This window comes from Microcebus murinus, chromosome 8 (genome assembly GCF_040939455.1).
Source record: "Microcebus murinus isolate Inina chromosome 8, M.murinus_Inina_mat1.0, whole genome shotgun sequence".
Lineage (NCBI taxonomy): Eukaryota > Metazoa > Chordata > Mammalia > Primates > Cheirogaleidae > Microcebus > Microcebus murinus.
Window position 1 is genome coordinate 98,088,022 of NC_134111.1, and position 18,073 is coordinate 98,106,094.

At 36.6% G+C, this 18,073-nt stretch overlaps 1 protein-coding gene and 1 pseudogene across 24 annotated transcripts in view; one reads left to right on the top strand and one right to left on the bottom strand.

Moving 5' to 3' along the window:
- Positions 1-18,073, bottom strand: part of TRIP12 (thyroid hormone receptor interactor 12) — a 144,233-nt gene that overhangs the window by 11,981 nt on the left and 114,179 nt on the right. For 17 of the 24 annotated variants that reach the window (XM_076006012.1, XM_076006010.1, XM_020288164.2 and 14 more), the window contains 9 exons: positions 17,127-17,278; positions 15,549-15,721; positions 14,355-14,428; positions 14,070-14,269; positions 13,208-13,335; positions 10,874-11,025; positions 10,073-10,215; positions 8,498-8,654; positions 5,317-5,415 (listed from right to left, as the gene is read on the bottom strand). In XM_076006012.1, coding sequence (XP_075862127.1) covers positions 5,317-5,415; positions 8,498-8,654; positions 10,073-10,215; positions 10,874-11,025; positions 13,208-13,335; positions 14,070-14,269; positions 14,355-14,428; positions 15,549-15,721; positions 17,127-17,278 — 1,278 coding nt within the window. The remainder of the gene's footprint in view (positions 1-5,316; positions 5,416-8,497; positions 8,655-10,072; positions 10,216-10,873; positions 11,026-13,207; positions 13,336-14,069; positions 14,270-14,354; positions 14,429-15,548; positions 15,722-17,126; positions 17,279-18,073) is intronic. The other 7 variants (XM_020288152.2, XM_020288163.2, XM_020288161.2 and 4 more) reach the window with 1 other exon arrangement.
- On the top strand, positions 12,664-12,852 carry LOC142872283 (small nuclear ribonucleoprotein G pseudogene; annotated as a pseudogene).

Genomic DNA, 18,073 nt, shown 5'->3' on the forward strand with positions numbered 1-18,073 from the left:
CCACCTTACTCAAAGTAAAGCTCCAGTTCTTATCATGGCCTGCATGTCCTACACGGTCTCTTCCTGCTTCTTACCTCTGACCTTGACTGCCCTGCCCTTGCTCACTATGCCCAAGCCACACTCATCCTCTAATAGGCCAGGAATGCTCTCTTTTCTTTTGCTAGATACGCTCTTCCAGATAGCAATGATTCGCCTCCACTCAAATGTCCCTCTGATCACACTACCCTTTCCCATCATGCTCCACCCTCATATTGTGCTTTTCTTTTCTTTTCCACACAGTCTAACATATGTGTATATGTGTGCACAGTGTGTATTGGCCTTCCCAAACTAAAAGCTCCACAATGGGGGGAACTTTGTATATTTTCTACACTGAATCTTGTGCACTGGAGGAGAAAAGGGAGAGGAAAAGAAAAGGAAAACAAAGAAAGCCCTGAAGTAACATCTGGTATCCACCAGATGGTGCTTTAAATCCAGTTAATTCTCCTTTTGGCATAAAATTATTCCAGGCTAAATAGAAGTCACAGATCACCTTCGCCCAACTACTGTTATTTCTAAAAGTGAAATAAAAAGTGAAACAGGCTTAACTTAAAACATTAAATCATACAGTGTAACTAAAAGTCCTTTCCTCTTTGAGTCTGTGGCAGGTGGAAGGCCCAGGCCACATTTGCTCTGACAATACAAGTCCTACCTAGAGCTGGCCAGCATTTCCCTGCAGACCAACCTGATCTATTCAGGGATCTTCATTCTACCCAACCACACCATTAAAAAGGTAATTACTTTGGTTTTGCTTCATTTCTGTTTGTAAAGGAAAGAAAAGCAAAAAGGTCTAGAAACAAAAACAGAAAAACAAAAAAGTTTAACAACTTGCCTTAAAATGAAGTCTTCTGCTTTCAAAGTTAACACTTGCATATACTATCACTTACGTTACTGGCAGTGTTCCAAGACCTTTACACATTTCAGTTCATTTAATCATTCTAACAACATGACATAATGAGGCCTCAGCTGAGACGAGAACATCGCCCAAATTCACACAGCAAGTATGTGGGGAAAAGCCAGGCTCCACAGTCCGTGTTCCTGACCTTGCACCATCCCAAAGGGGACTGGGTCATTTTTGGCCCTAATCCTTTAGGCCTGGCGATGGCTTTCTGAGCCCACAGATTGGTTAGCCAAGGAAAGAATTAAACCAATCATGTCAATTCAAGATGGAGCCCATTTTGATCTAACTTTTTGATTGGGATTCTTCTACAGCCAGTTAGAAATTTTTCCTAATGGCCATTAGCTGACTTGGAAAGTAGAATCTGATTCACCACCTGAAACTCTATGCATCTACAAAGCTAGTACATGGGGTGTGGTGAGTGGGAGATGCTACCCCCGCTCCTGCAGTGAAGCCAACTCCTGAAATCTTTCTCCAAGTCAATAGGTAAGACACCTCAAGGAAGATCATAAAATCTTGATTTCTGCATCAGCAATCCAATGTCAATAGTCAGTGTGAAGCCAATCTGAGCTTATTTAGGTTTCATGTAAGATGCAATTTTAACAGAACAATGAAGTATTAGAGAGGAAGGGATATTCCTGGCAAGAGAAAAATATGTTGAAGTAATAAGCATGGTTAAAGAGAGTAAGCACACCAAGATGTGTGGTGTGCTTTAACAAGCAAAGGTCCTGCAGTCCTATGAGTATAAGAAACTTGGATACATAAATATCTAAGAGCAGTATACTCTGAACAACAGGCATGATCAGAGTGAATTCAAAAGAAGATCCAAGTTTCTTCTTCCAGCAGGCAAGGGCCTCCATGCCCATCTGGACTCCTCTCCCCCAGCACTTCCAGAGTGGCACTCACTCCCTGCCACTTGCCACCAAGCCCTATGCTTGGCTCAATCCCCATCTCCTGCTGAAAGATGGTCCTTCAACCCTCCCTGTCTCTTCCACTAAGGTCTAACTCAAGAGCTTACTTCTCCACAATGCCTTCCCCACACACTTTGAGGAAAGCCTCATTCACATAGTATACCATGTCACTTGCCAAACAAACCCTTTGAGTACTTTAGTCCTGTGTCTCCCCAGCCATGCTGGTTATCGTTTGAGTGTGGGAACTCTGCTCTAACTCCGATCCCTAGCATGCAGTATATCTCCCAGCATACAAATTAAAGCTTAAATTTTAGTGAGTAAATACTCTTCAGTTAGCTTTCTGAAAGTCTTAGAAAGAAGTAGAAAATATTTTAAAAAATGAATGAAAAATCAAAGTCAGGATTAAACTTACTTGGATAGCTATAGATAATATTGCAGATATATAGTGGTTACCACAAGCCAGGCACTGTTCTACCTCTCCACATACATGAACTCCATCACAACTATGAGCTTGTACTACTATTACCGACATTTTACAGATAAGAAACATGAGGGGCAGAGCAGTTGGTTATTATAAATAAATAATTGGTATAATGGAAGGTTTGGAAATTTTAAGTACATAAGAAGTTCAGAGAAGTCCAAAAACTCTCTAAACTCTGTCTTTAAAAAAAAAAATGGGCAAAAGGAGGAGGGAAAGTATCCCAAGAGACTCAATAAAACAAAACTATCTTTACTTGCTATCTACAACACAGGTCACTAAGCTACAGCTGGTGGGCCAAAACCACAGTGCTAGCCATTGTTTTTGTACTGTCTGAAAGCTATGAATACTTTTTAATTTTTAAATGGTTGAAAAAATCTTGAATAACATTTCTCGACGCGTGAAAATTATATTAACTTCAAACTTCAGTGACTATAAAGTTTTACTGGAACATAGCCATCGTTCATTTATATGTTGTCTATTGCCACTTTCATGCTGCAAAGGCAGAATTGAGTAGTGATGGAGGCTGCTGGACTCACAAAGCCTTTATTACTTGGTACCTTTTATGGAAAAGTTTCCCAAGCCATGGGTATACAATAATCCTAAATGATTTATTAAAGAAGTTAACTAATAATTAAGTTTATGAAGGTAATAGAGAACAATATACAAAAACCAACTGTATTTCTATAAACCAACCACCACCAACTGAAAATTGAAATTAAAGAACAGTACCATTTTTTTTTTTTTTTTTTTTTTTGGAGACAGAGTCTCACTTTGTTAGTGCCGTGGCATCAGCCTACCTAGCTCACAGCAACCTCAAACTCCTGGGCTCAAGCAATCCTCCTGCCTCAGCCTCCTGAGTGGCTGGGACTACAGGCATGCGCCACCATGCCCAGCTAATTTTTTTTCTGTATATATTAGTTGGCCAATTAATTTCTTTCTATTTTTAGTAGAGACAGGGTCTCACTCAGGCTGGTTTCAAACTCCTGGCCTCCAGCCTCCAGAGTGCTAGGATTACAGGCATGAGCTACTGCGCCTGGCCTAACAGTACCATTTTTAACACCATCAAAAAACAAAATATTTGGGGAGAAATGTAATGTGCAAGAAAGGCTAAGAACATAAAATTAAGCAACAATACTGAGAAAAATTACAGACCTATTAAGTGGACTGCTACACTATGTTCATGGATCAGAAGATGTAATGCTGTAAACACATCAATTGTCTTCAAACTGATCAAATTGATTCTAAAATTTACATGAAATACAAGTTGAGAATAACCAAAAACAACTTTGAAAAATAAAACAAAAGCTAGAAGACTCACACTATTTGATTAAAACTTACTATAAAGAACAGAATAGAAAAATCTTGATAGAGACCCAAACATCATAGTCAATTGATTTCCAACAAAGGGGACAAAGTAAATTCAATACAGGAAAGAATGGTGTGTTTAACAATGAATGGTACTAAAAAAACCTGAAAGGCCAATCTTTTTTTAAAAAAGCAAAAGAACTGTAACCCTTAATTGATGCCATATTTAAAAATTAAAACTTATAAAAAAAAAAAGATCTTTTCCAGCTTAAAAAAAAAATTAACTTATAAGTGATCACAGACTAAGGACTAAAACTATACAACTTCTAGGACAATACACAGAAAAGAATCTTTGAGACCCATGGTTTAGGGGAGATTTCTTAGGATGCAAAAAGCACAAATAAGAAAAAAAAGGAGAAAACTGGATTTCATCAAAATTTAAAACTTTAGCTTTTCCAAAGACATTTTATAAGGAAATGAAAAGATATTCCACCAACTGGAAGGAAATAGCCAAAAAAAAGTGGGTAAAATTCTTAGACACTTCTCAAAAGAAGATATGTGAATGGTCAATAAGCAATGAAAAAATGATAAATATACTTACTAGTCACCAGGGAAATGCAAATTAAAACTATAATAGATACTACTATAAACCCACTAGAATAACTAAAATTTAAAAAACTGACACCACCAAGTATTGGTGAGCACTTGAAGCAACTAGAACTCACATACATACATACATACATACATACATACATAACTGGTGGGAATGTAAAATGTGACAGCCATTTCAGAAAACAGTTTGATATTTCTTATAAAGTTAAAATATATCTTACCAAATGACTCAGCAATTCAATACTGAAGTGTTTGTCAAAAGAGAAATAGAAACATGTGTCTGTCTACACAAAGTCTTGAACACAAATGCATATGGCAGTGTTACTCAAAACAGTCAAAAACTGGAAACAACCCAAATGCGCATCAACTGGTAAACATATTATGTTGCATCCATTAAATGGAATACCATCCAGTAATTAAAGTAAACATGGATGAATCTCAGAAAGCATGATGCTGAGTGAAAGAAGAGTGACAAATGGCTACATACAGCATGATTTCATTCACTATGATAGTGTAAAAAATATAAAACTATAGAGAAAGTAAACAGATCAACGGTTGCCAGGGGCTGGGGATGGAGGCTGGAGAGATGAATGGTTGCAAAGTGGTCTGAGGGAAACTTATTGTGATGGGACTGTTTGTTCTTTATCTTGATGGGGTAGTGGTTACAATTGTATATATCTGCCAACTCTCAGAACTGTAGATTTTTAAAGTATATAGTTTATTATTTGTAAGTTATATCTCTAAACCTGATTTTTTTTTTCAAAAAAAGAAAAGGGCAGCCAACATTTTGAAAGCTATTAGCTCTTTAACTTATCCTCTCACTTTATCAACTTAAAGACACACTTAAACAAAAATATGCTTTTATGCCAGGAATGAACTTATTCTTTTATTATAGTCAAACTTCTGAAAAATGGAGAACTAAGAACAAATCATTCAAGAAAAAAGAGAGCAAATATTAGTTTTTAGCTAAATTTGCCAACTCTTTCAGAATTTCATAGCACCAAGAAACTCAAATGACATTTTATGAAGAGCACAAGTCAAGCTAAACACCATCACCAGACTTGGAAGCTCACCTCATTTTCATACTGGATTTCTAACATGGCCCGTGAGCTGCCAAGGTCCTGCATTACAGACTCGGCTTGCTTCAGAAGCTCCTCTCTGTTCACAGTACGCTACAAAGAAAGCATAAATGTGAGGAAACTATGCTTTACGTACATTACACTTTAATAAACAAATGGCATTTTTTGAAATGCAAAAAAGTCAATTCAATTGTTAGCAAATTATTTCTTCAAACGCATACCTCAGAAAAACGTTAAACAGCAGCTGCACTACTATGAACATCAACATCAACCTGACCTATATGAAGGAAAGCTAGATGCAAGAGTAATCATTAATTTATCTTGAGGTGATGGGAGGTTTAGAAAAGTCAAGTTGGAGAAGAAAGACCTCTGTAACTTTGCCAAACATCAATGTAATTCAAGGCTGCAGTTTCATGAAACCTCCCTGGGTATATTCGTAGTTACATGATGGAGGAATAGGTACAGAGATGGTAAGTGAGACAGGTGAGCTGGAAACCTATTGGCTCTGACCTGCAAACATTTTATAAGCACTACTACGGAACCTATCAGGTCATTAAATATGAAGTGTCTGATTTTGAATCAACAGTGTAGTTTATTACATCTCAAACAAGAAGCAGTATAAGTAATCAAAGTATGCACCTAACCTATCAACACAGTTTTGCCATATTAATGGTAGATTGTTTATGCCAGCGTTAAAGTCTGAAGAGCAAGTGGCAATGAAATCGCAAAAGGCGTTTTCCACATCTTGTTGGATAATTGAATATTTTTCCTTGTAAGAAGTGGTCCAAAGCCTAGAAGGGGTAGTCAGGTGGTACAAGGGCTAGTGAATACAGTGGATGACAGAGTTTCCATGTCTAGTCTCTACAGTTTGAGTAGCATTGTGTGTGTGGCACGTGGTTGAGCATTGTCTTGCAAGAGGACTGGCTTGTCTCTAGTGACCAATCTCAGCTGTTTAATCACAAGGATCCTAATGACTTCATTAAATTGGTTGCAGTAGACATCCACTGTAACTGACTGACCAGGTTTCATGTGGATAATACCAGCACTGGGCCACCAGACACCATTAGCTTTTTTTTTTTGTTTTGTTTTGTTTTTTTTGTTTTTGTTTTTTGTTTTTTTGAGACAGACTCTCTCACTTTGTTGTCCAGGCTAGAGTGAGTGCCGTGGCGTCAGCCTAGCTCACAGCAACCTCAAACTCCTGGGCTCGAGTGATCCTCCTGCCTCAGCCTCCCGAGTAGCTGGGACTACAGGCATGTGCCACTATGCCCGGCTAATTTTTTATATATATATATCAGTTGGCCAATTAATTTCTTTCTGTTTATAGTAGAGACGGGGTCTCGCTCTTGCTCAGGCTGGTTTTGAACTCCTGACCTTGAGCAATCCGCCCGCCTCGGCCTCCCAAGAGCTAGGATTACAGGCGTGAGCCACAGCGCCCGGCCACCATTAGCTTTTTTTGATGAATATTTGGTTTCAGACTGTTTTGGCACTTCATCTTTATCCAACCATGGGCTGAATGCTTGCAATTATCAAAAAGAATAAATTTTTCATCACATGTTAACAATATGGTGTAGAAGTGGTTCCCCTTTATGTTGTGACAGCAAAGAAAGGCAAGCTTTGAGACAATTTCTCTTCTGACACTTGTTTAATTTGTGTGGAACCCATCTATCCAGCCTTTCTACTTTGCCCATTTGTTTCAAATGGACCAATATTGTTAGAATAGTAATGTCAAACCTTGCTGCTAATTCATGTTAGGATGAGATGGATTCGCTTCCACTATAGCTTTCAGCTCATCATTATCCACCTTGGTCTCAAGGTCACCCATGTGGCTCATTCTAAAGGTTAAAATCACCAGAACGGAACTTCTCAAACCACTGATGTTCTGTGCATTCATTAGCTACATCCTTCCCAAACACTCTTGATATTTCGAGTTGTCTACACTGCACTGGTTCCATGACAGACCTCATATTTGAAAATAACACAAATTTTTACTTATCCATGGTTTTACAAAAATTGCTCTAAAAAATGTGATAATCGCAAAGCTAAATGAATGTATTTCAAAGAATTAGGATGTACCTTCAAAATAAAAAATAACACAAGTAGTGTCAGAGTGAAATGTTAGAGATTATCAACTATCAAACTTAGTACTTAAGGAAATCAGACATTTCACACCTAATAACACAGTAGTGAGCTACATGGGGGTGATAAATGTCCTGCTAGATTTTTAAATCATGCCAACACCATTGTTTATCGAATCTCAACAGGACAAATGAAGATAAGAATAGGACGGTTTTTTTTGTTTTTTTTTAATTTCTTTCTATTTATAGTAGAGACACGGTCTCCTTGCTCAGGCTGATTTCGAACTCCTGACCTTGAGTAATCTGCCCACCTCGGCCTCCCAGAGTGCTAGGATTATAGGTGTGAGCCACCGCGGCCAGCCTAAAATAGCATGGTTTTTAAGTATAATATTTGCTTTATGTTTTGTTTTGCTTCTCATTATAAATGCAACTCTCTCCTTTTTCTATACCATTAGTAAATGGATTTTATCTCTAAAAAGAGATAAAGCCTTTTGGAAAAGAGGCTTAAATCCACAGAATAAAAGGAGCAAATGACAGAAATTCCCGAGTAAGATACTGTAGGTCAGAAGTGTAGGACTGGTTCTCAGATGGGAAGTGGCTCAGGAAACTGTAGTTTATGCAACACTGAGGATGACTGGTATAGAGATTCAAAATACATTAAGGATTCTGTTTCTTTCTCTGCTTATTTGGAGTGATTTGTTGAGGGAATAAAATGGGTCTAATTCTAATTATTATGTTAGGAATCAATTTTAAAAGAGAGGCTATAGTTTGAGTTCTTAATTTAGAAACAAAAGGAGGTCTCAGTAAGAGAAGACAAGATTCTTTCTTGGTACAAGACTTATGGCAACTATAAGGGGAAAAAAAGAATAATAAAAATTGTTTCAGAAACTGGGGAGAAAGGACTCTTAATGGAGGATAAGAAACAATCACACATAGCTCAGTTTCAAAAGACTGATAGAGAAATATGGCTAAGAAGGAGATGACTATGACTAAGGTCTCCAACACTAAAAGGCCAACCAATACTTAGGTACACTACATTTCTAGTTTACTCATTAGTTTGAAAAGCTCAGTTTACTTAAATATTTGGGGGAGAAACTTACTTTTTTTCTATCCAATCTAGGTGCAACTCTGCTATCTTGAGAATCGGACTGGTTGATTTCTGGATTGGTGTCAAGTAATCTTTGCATTGCTCGGTCCCGATCAAATGCAGTTACATAAAAAAGCATTTGCCGGGTATCGAAAGGAAAGAAAAATGGGCTGTAAAAAGATGCAAAAGATTTATTATCCGGATAAGAATCAGAAACCACCGCCAATATGAAAACCTCTATTAGAAATAACTTTTGATATGACATAGAATAATTATGAGTAAAACAAAAAACATGATGTAGGAAAATTAATTTTTCAAAATCGTCACAATTCTTGCATGAAATCACTAAGTGATCAAGTAATAATGCATTACATAGCCTTTCAATATAAAACCTGAAATTTAACTTTTAAAATCCTATTCAAGATGATCTTAATCTACTCGAAGTCTTTTAGGAACTATAACATGACTAGTAAAAGCTAAATGTAAAATTATGACTACCATCTTCATGAGGCTGCCAAACCTCCTTCATACTAAAGTGAACTTAGTGACCGCCCCCCCCATGCCACATATACATAAGAAATGGCTTTACTATTTCATGATTTTCCTCCCAGCTTTGGCATTACTAAGTGTCTCAAAATTGCCAAAAGACAGCTATTGATTTTTAAAGAATGAACCCTGTAGTAACAGGGTTCCTAAGCCCTACTGCCTCTTTTTTTGGTGACAGAGTCTCACTCTGTTGCCCGGGCTAGAGTGCTGTGGCGTCAGCCTAGCTCACAGCAACCTCAAACTCCTGGGCTCATGCGATCCTTCTGCCTCAGCCTCCTGAGTAGCTGGGACTGCAGGCATGTGCCACCATGCCCGGCTAATTTTTTCTATATATATTAGTTGGCCAATTAATTTCTTTCTATTTATAGTACAGATGGGGTCTTGCTCTTGCTCAGGCTGGTTTCAAACTCTTGAGCTCAAATGATCCACCTGCCTCAGCCTCCCAGAGTGCTAGGATTACAGGTGTGAGCCACCACCGGCGCTACTGCCTCTTGATATATGATTTTGGTAATACTGGACAGAGAGCTGCCAAGAGCATTTACTATGGTGACCTGAACATTCTGTACCTGTTCTGTCCAATATGGTAGTCATGTGAAGATGTGACTGAAAAAATCAATTTCTAATTTTACTTAATTATATAACACTAATTCAAGCATAAAAAGCCAGATATGGACAGTGGCTACCGTATTTACCGGTGCAATTCTAGAGTCTCTGACCCAACAAGGCTCAGAGAATAAAGCAATTACACCTTAGGAGACCAATTTTATGACGAAAGAGGATTAAACTCCCCACAAACATCCTTGTATACCTTCCAATTTTTTATACATAGATATATACCATCAAGAAGATTTAGTACCAGCTAACTTATCTAGACTGTTTGAATGCTAAAGCTACACTATATTAAGCAACTAGTGATCAAACACAACAGTTTTAATCAACATTTAATTAGGTTCACTTAAAGATAATGTTTCTGTTACAAAATTATATAAAGACCAACTCAATAATATTCCCGAGGCCACCATTACAGAGGTAACTGTCTTACCATGTTTTTCCTAGCTCAGTAAGCCATGTTGGGATGTTTCCTGTCATGATTACTAAAGGATCTTGAAGTTGCCTATTTGCTTTTGCTGTTAACTTACTGTTGTTAAATTCGCCAGTTGGAATAATCTCCTTGCACATTGCATTCTGTAAAATGTTAAAAAAAAATTCTACATGTAGTAAAAGATTAGGATTATATTCACAATCTCTTCCTCTATTCCCAAATACATGCAGAGTGCCTAGATTTCACCTGCTGGTTTCCAACATATAGTATATAGCTTTTCATTGGTGTATCTCAACTCACAATATATTGCTAAACCCCAGCCCAACCCCGACTTCCCCCATGGGCTGCTGTTGCTGGCTCAATCATTGATGTGGGAGCTAATGTTTCATGTAAGCCCAGTTACTTTCCAAAGGCAGTAAGCAACTTTTACCCAGCTTTTTACTTGATACAAATTTTTGGTAAATTAACTTTTGGTTAAATTTACCTAAAGAATTTTAGCTATAATAAATCCATGTTCAGTTTTCATATGTTGTAGGCTTAATTTAATTAATTTATAGCTAGAGAATATTTCATAAATCTGCCAAGAGAATTAATCTAAGAATGTAGTACAGGGGGTGAAAAGTAGGAGAAAAGTTTCTACTGATGAGTAACATGGTACTACACTAGGTTAGGATCCCTGCAATTGGCTGAATCACTGTTTCTGTTTCTAGGGCAATAGGAAATTCATAAAACAGACACTATGAGATAACATGTTATAAACAACAGATCATGAAAACTTCATAAGTGGGTAACATTACTCACATCATACAAGTAATACCAGTATCGACTGATGGCATGTAAAACTCTTAAAAGTAGGATCACATCTAAAGACGGGTCTTCAAAGGTTATATTTTCAGGTGGTGTGGGAATGAGGTAAACTTCTAAAGGATTTGATACTGATGGGCATACTCCATCTAGAGGGCAAAAGATCAAAGTAAATTTTTGTTTGTTTGCTTGTGTTTTTTTTTTTTTTTTTTTTTTGAGATAGAGTCTCACTCTGTTGCCCAGGCTGACATGCAGGGGCAGCATCACAGCTCACTGCAATCTCAAACTTCTGGGCTCAAGTGATCCTTCTGCCTCAGCCCCCTGTGTAGCCAGGTCTACAGATGCACGCCACCGCACCCAGCTAAGTTTCCTATTTTTGGTAGAGATGGGGCCTCACTCTTGCTCAGGCTGGTCTTGAACTCCAGTCCTCAAGCAATCCTCCCATCTTGGCTTTCCAAAGCACTGGGATTACAGGTGTGAGCCACCATGCTCGGCCCAAAGTTAGTTTTGATAAGGTAAAAGGCCAAGCCAATGGAGCCGTGTCTTATCTCAAAAACAGTAAACAGAGTTGTTATATTTAATGCTTGACGTGTTTTATAGAGTACTGATAGCATGGACATTTTCCTTTTTTACCTTATCTATAAAATGTCTAGGCTTATAAAATTATACTTTCTCCTGCCATACCCAAATAAACATAAAGAAGAAAAACAGAATCACTTGCATTTCTCCTTTATACCAGAAACAATAATAGTTAACAATCAAATGGCCAGGGGAATAAAAACTAACCATTTAAATTTAAGTTCACTGTTACAGAAATTTTCTGGATTTTCCATATCAAATTAAACCTGTCATATAAGACAGATGAAAACTCCCAAATTATAAATTTGATAAAAAGAGACTTGGTTATTTAACCCATAGCTTAGGACTGGGTACACTGTGAGTTTTCAAGCTGGGTCTATGATTTCGTTGTTTTTAGAAACCAATGTTTGAAAACTACTGTGATCAGGAGTGCCCACCCCCATTACACCAAGACACTGTTACCATCATATAAAAAGGGTATGGGAGAAATATTAGGCTAGAAGGAAGTACTGCAAAGAAATATAAGTCAACTGGCAAGTAGCTACTACATTCTGTAGTCACTGTATTATTTGGCATCACTTTTTATAACTTCTGTAATTGTTAAATTATATTACTATAAAGAATGACAAGAAAAATTAAGGGCCAATCTGCCCAGCCACTACCTTTAGTCTCTTCTTTAGTGAATGTGTTCTACTAATAAAATTTGTTTCAGCCTTCATGAAAACATAAATTCCTTTTTTTTTTTTTTTGAGACAAAGTCTCACTTTGTTGCCCAGGCTAGAGTGAGTGTCGTGGCGTCAGCCTAGCTCACAGCAACTTCAAACTCCTGGGCTCAAGCAATCTTCCTGCCTCAGCCTCCCAAGTAGCTGGGGCTACAGGCATGCGCAACCATGCCCGGCTAATTTTTTCTATATATACATATTTTTAGTTGGCCACTTAATTTCTTTCCAGTTATAGTAGAGACGGGGTCTCGCTCTTGCTCAGGCTGGTTTCGAACCCCTGACCTCGAGCAATCCACCCGCCTTGGCCCCCCAGAGTGCTAGGATTACAGGCGTGAACCACCGCGCCTGGCCAAAAACATGAATTCTTAAAAAATTTGGAGTGGAGTAAGAGGTTTTCCCCAATTTTTGGAATCCTGTTTCAAGGTAGTTCTGAGTCTGTGGAGTAGACACCATGAGCAAAGCTCACCTTTCGAACTGCAAAAATTTATGGACAAGAAGTTATCACCGAAATTAAATGGTGGCAGACATGTCCAAGGAATATTATGGATATTTGATCCTTTTACAAATCTTGTGATGGATGAATGTGTGGAGATGGCAACCAGTGGGCAACAGAACAATACTGGAATGGTGGTAACAAGAGGAAACAGTATCCTCGGGATACAAGCCTGGGAATGAGTATAAATAATCAGCAGAGAAATCCACGTTCCCCCTCCAAAGGGACTGTTTTAGTATGATGTAAAAATAAGGTTGAGTCCATTTTCATAACTTTTTAAATAAACTTTTATAGTAGAAAAAATAAATTCTTTCCTGATTTTCTTTCCCAATTAAATTTTGTAGGTACTTAATTTTTTGTTTTCTAGATATTAAAGTCAAGGATTCAATGAAAAGCAATCAGACTGTTGTGATTTTATTTGCTTCTAAATTATATTGAAAGATTTACTGTTAAATATAAATTACTCCATTAAACTCACAAAAACAGGAAGACTACTACCTGACAGCAATCCACTTTTCCATTTATGTATCATCTTACCGTGCCATAACTCATCGTGTTTTTTTGCATTCCTAGGGGAAGTTTTTGTTGGAGCTGTTTGAGCTCTTCCTCTTTTACCACCAACACAATCTTTATTACTTTCCTCATCCTCTCGCACCGGTTTGTACCTAAAGTAAGATAGTATGTAAACCAAATGTAGATTTTAAAAGTAAACATTATTCTACAAAGCAAAATCCAAGCCACAGACTCCACACACAGTCACCAAAAGAATCTTAAGTCTATCTTCTCTCTCTCTCCTTATTTTGGATTCTGAGAATTAGCAATGACACTGCTTCTGAAAAGAAACCACCTTTCCCAGGAGAGGCCCACCTAAGAAACTCCAAGGGTAGTTCTGGAAAGAATGGTTCTCTTTGCAAATGTTAAGTATCGGACACTCATATAAAATGCAGGAAGCTGCATCCAAATGCCTCTAAGGACTCACAGACGCTAAATTTCTTAATACCTAATGAAATATCATCTTATGGAAACATTTAAACACCTGAAATAAATCTAGAAAAGTAAATGTAAACCATGATTATTGCCCATAAATATGTTTTCTAGTAGACTAAATAAGGAAGCTACATATACATATATATGTGTACATGATCAAATATCTGAAGTAGATTTCAATCATTAAATAGGATTAAGGACCTCCTCTCCTTATGAAAGTCAGCCATTAATTTAAAATAAATTTATATTTATATGTAATATGAAATATATTTGAACATATATTTCATTATATATTTACTTTATTAAAATATATTTTATTATATTTATATATTTAATAAATACAAAATAAATGAATTCTAACACACAGTTTAAAGGTACATGAAAAACCAAAGGAAATAATTTTCCAACTTGCCATATTGTATGAGTCTTTGTCCAAATCCCAGCTCTCCCTAGAGGATTGCTCTCATCATCTGTGGATTCCCTTTCATCTTCTGCCTGTATGCTGAACTGCCGTACTGCCTGATACACAGTCATGTTATACGGTAGCAAATGTTCTCCAATGTAGAACTGTAGCCTGTGTCTTACATTTCCTGAATTTAAGAACTGAGCAGCCTAAATAAAGCAAAGCAAAATCCATTTAGCTATAGGCCTTGACCTTTATATAGTACTGTACAACATGGTAGGAATAGCACCTTACCAGAGACTCATCTATTTCCTCATCTGACCCATCGTCATCACTGTCTTCATCATCTTCTCTTACTCTTCCATATCCTAAAGAACCAAGAAGAATATTAAATTCCTAGCAATTTTAAGTGTCAAAAACAAAAACAGGCCGGGCACGGTGGCTCACGCCTGTAATCCTAGCACTCTGGGAGGCCGAGGCGGGCGGATTGCTCGGGCGGATTGCTCGAGGTCAGGAGTTCGAGACCAGCCTGAGCAAGAGCGAGACCCCGTCTCTACTATAAATGGAAAGAAATTAATTGGCCAACTAACATAAATAGAAAAAACTAGCCGGCCATGGTGGCGCATGCCTGCAGTCCCAGCTACTGGGGAGGCTGAGGCAGGAGGATCCCTTGAGCCCAGGAGTTTGAGGTTGCTGTGAGCGAGGCTGACGCCACTACACTCACTCTAGCCTAGGCAACAAAGCGAGACTCTGTCTCAAAAAAAAACAAAAAAACAAAAAAAAAAACATAACAAATCCTGTATACACTGGTTAAACTAATATAGTCTTACAAAAACATGTAGAAGTTGAGTAATCCTATTTGAAATGCTTGGGACCAGAAGTGTTTGACATATTGGATTTTTTCAGATTTTCAAATACATGCACATATATAATGAGATATCTTGGGGATGGGACACAAGTCTAAACACAAAATTCATTATGTTTCATATATATAAGTCCTAAAACATAATTTTAGAGTATTCTAAATAATTCTGTGCACAAAACAAAGTCTGGGGGCACTGAATCATCAGAAAACAAAAGTGTCGGGTGTGGAATTTTCTACTTGTGATGTCGTGTTAGTACTCAAAAAGTTTCTGATTTTGGAGCATTTCGGATTTCCAATTTTTAGATTTGAGATGCTCAATCTGTATAAATTATACTCATCTATGAGGCAGAAAGGTCTATGAAAACTGTCAAACACAAAATATGATTTGCTCTACATTCTAACAAAATAAGTTAACTCATTAGTCAAGTAAACAGTCAACTCCTAGGAAGTTCAGTATATGCCTACAAACTAAATACAAAATAAACGACACAAAAACAAGTTCCTTCTGTGTAGGTTTTAGAAGAAACAGCATTAAACAAAGAAATAAAGCATACATCTCTTAATATTAATTTTATCATGAATACACATAAAAACATACAAAACATAATATATACGGAAAGTACCTCTAACTACAAGGTATCTCTCGATAGCTTGTACCAAAGCCAAGGGGTCAATCTTAACAGGTCCACCCTTCCACTGCTTGACATTTGCACAGTCTGGATGTCTTTGTAACTGGCATTTTAACTGATGTGTGTTGAAAAATTTTAAAGCCTGTGATCCTCTGTTGAGAGAAAAGCTCAAGATAATTTGTGAAAAAAAAGTTAGTCTATTATTTTCACAATCAATATATATTAATTCAAATAAAGGCAAGATAATACAAAGCCTGAATTTTCTTAAGGATATATTTTCTTACAAAATAATCATGTATCAGTTTTGTAAATGGTAAGCCAGTAATTCAAGCTATTTAGTAAAGGTTACTATAAATAAGAAAAAATGAGTATGTATGCATGCATATGAAAACCTTAAATGAACATCCAATCTCTATCCCACCATCAATCCATGTGAGCAGAAATATTTTGCCATAGATATTTTGCCCTTTCCTATTAAATCTATTAAATCCTATTAAAAACAAAAAAATCCTCATCTTTGCTTTCAAAGATTCAAATGAGAAAATCACCTCTAAAATTAATCTTTAAAATTGACTTTGCTATATATACTTTTGAATGAACAAGTTTAACAGCTAGAGCAATCAAAACCTGGTAACAGGATTTAATTGCTCACTTTTGAAAAGCTCTGACAGGAGCCAAATACTGACAAACTTAAAATGTGGTTATCTATAAAGCATGCAAATAGAGATATGGAGACTATTCCATTATATTAATATATGCTTATTTAAACATATAGATTGTATACGAATTTGGATAAATTTTTTAAGTTTCATGGTTTCCTCAACCATAGTTGAAAATATCCCTTTATTTCATAAACTCTAGGATAGTATAATGATCAAAACTGAATACAACACTCAAAGAAGAAAATAACCCCTAGTCCACAACCATGACTGCTTTATCTACTAAATGATGAATATTATTTTAATCACATTTCAAAAATATTTTTAAAACATCAGAATGTGGATTTTAAAACTGAACTAATTTATCATCTAGGCTTCCAGTCAAAATAGTCCACAAAGCTTGTAACATTTCATAATATACAATACTTAATTTTTATAATTCCTTCTTGTAGCACAAGTCTCAAACTATTATTGAAAAATGAGAAACTTTTATTAAATTAGTAAAAGTTTAAAATACCTGTTCAAACTCATCAAAATAAACCACGTATAACCATTTATTTCACATATGAAATCATATTGCACAGAATGTAAATATTTCATTATCTGCATCTATAAAGTTCTTTGAGAAGTTTTGTATGTTAAAGTATATCAACTTAAGGAAAACTAAGCCTATTACAAGGTGCCAACATAATCACTGGGTTATATATTTTTAGAACATCCTGTTTAAGACACATGGTATCATTTTAAAGATAAAAAGTATTTGATTTATTCTTTAGAGTACTCAATTTCTCGGTCATTATAACTGAATGTTCTTCAGGTACAAGGCTTTACCAGACCTCCTGCCACTTTACCTCAATGACATTAAGCACCAAAGTCCAATGGCAAGGTGCAATACCCCAGAAATGGTCCTTACCTGCCTCCTGTCCCATTTCCACTAGGGAAATCATGTACTTTTACTGGAAATTGTTCCATCTGGCTGAGGCAGTTGTTCATCTTGTGAACTAATGCCAACAAAGGTGCATTGCCCACTGGTTCTACTCTTCCAATGGGCTCTTCTCCAGGAAGCTAAAGTTATAAATAAACCAATAGGTTAAACAAAGCCTTCTCAAAATGGAACACTCCTCAGCAAGAAAATGTAATAAGCAATTTTACAAAAGAGAATCATTCATCTATTCATTATTATCTTTTATGACAGGTTTGGCTATACCAACATTTTCAAACATATTATTTCAATAAAAGAACTTCTTTGTACAGCCCCCAAATCCCTTATTCACAATTATTAAATTCAAAAGGCTATGGAAATACAAGTCATTTCATGGCAAAATCCAGCCCAAACAAACATAGGGCTATTCAGTCTTTATTTACCTATTTTAGTAAAAGATTCATATATTTTGCTGTAAAAATATTTAATGGGTATGATTACAGAGTGTTGTTTAGAATCCACTAGGGATATTAATGTACACTGGAGACCAATAGAAACCTACCCAACCCCAGGTGTTTCAGGTAAGATATTGAAGATTACCACATAATTTTAAGCATGGTATAAAGCTATATCGATACTGCCACACATCTAATAAATCTCCAATAAATATCAACTCTGCTTCAGGTACCCCCACAAGCTATAATAATTCAAGCAGGACTCAAATGACCATGAATACTGCAAAGGCATGGTGAAGTAGTATTGTTGATACATAGGGGAATTATCCTTAACCATATTACATAGATAATCCAGATAGACACTTCCCAAAGGATGCCTTCTCTTAAGCAGTTGTAAACAAAGAGAATATTGTTAAGTCAAGCATCCACAAGGGATTACTTACTCTATCACTCTCACCCATGAAGAGTAAATGGAAGGGAGCC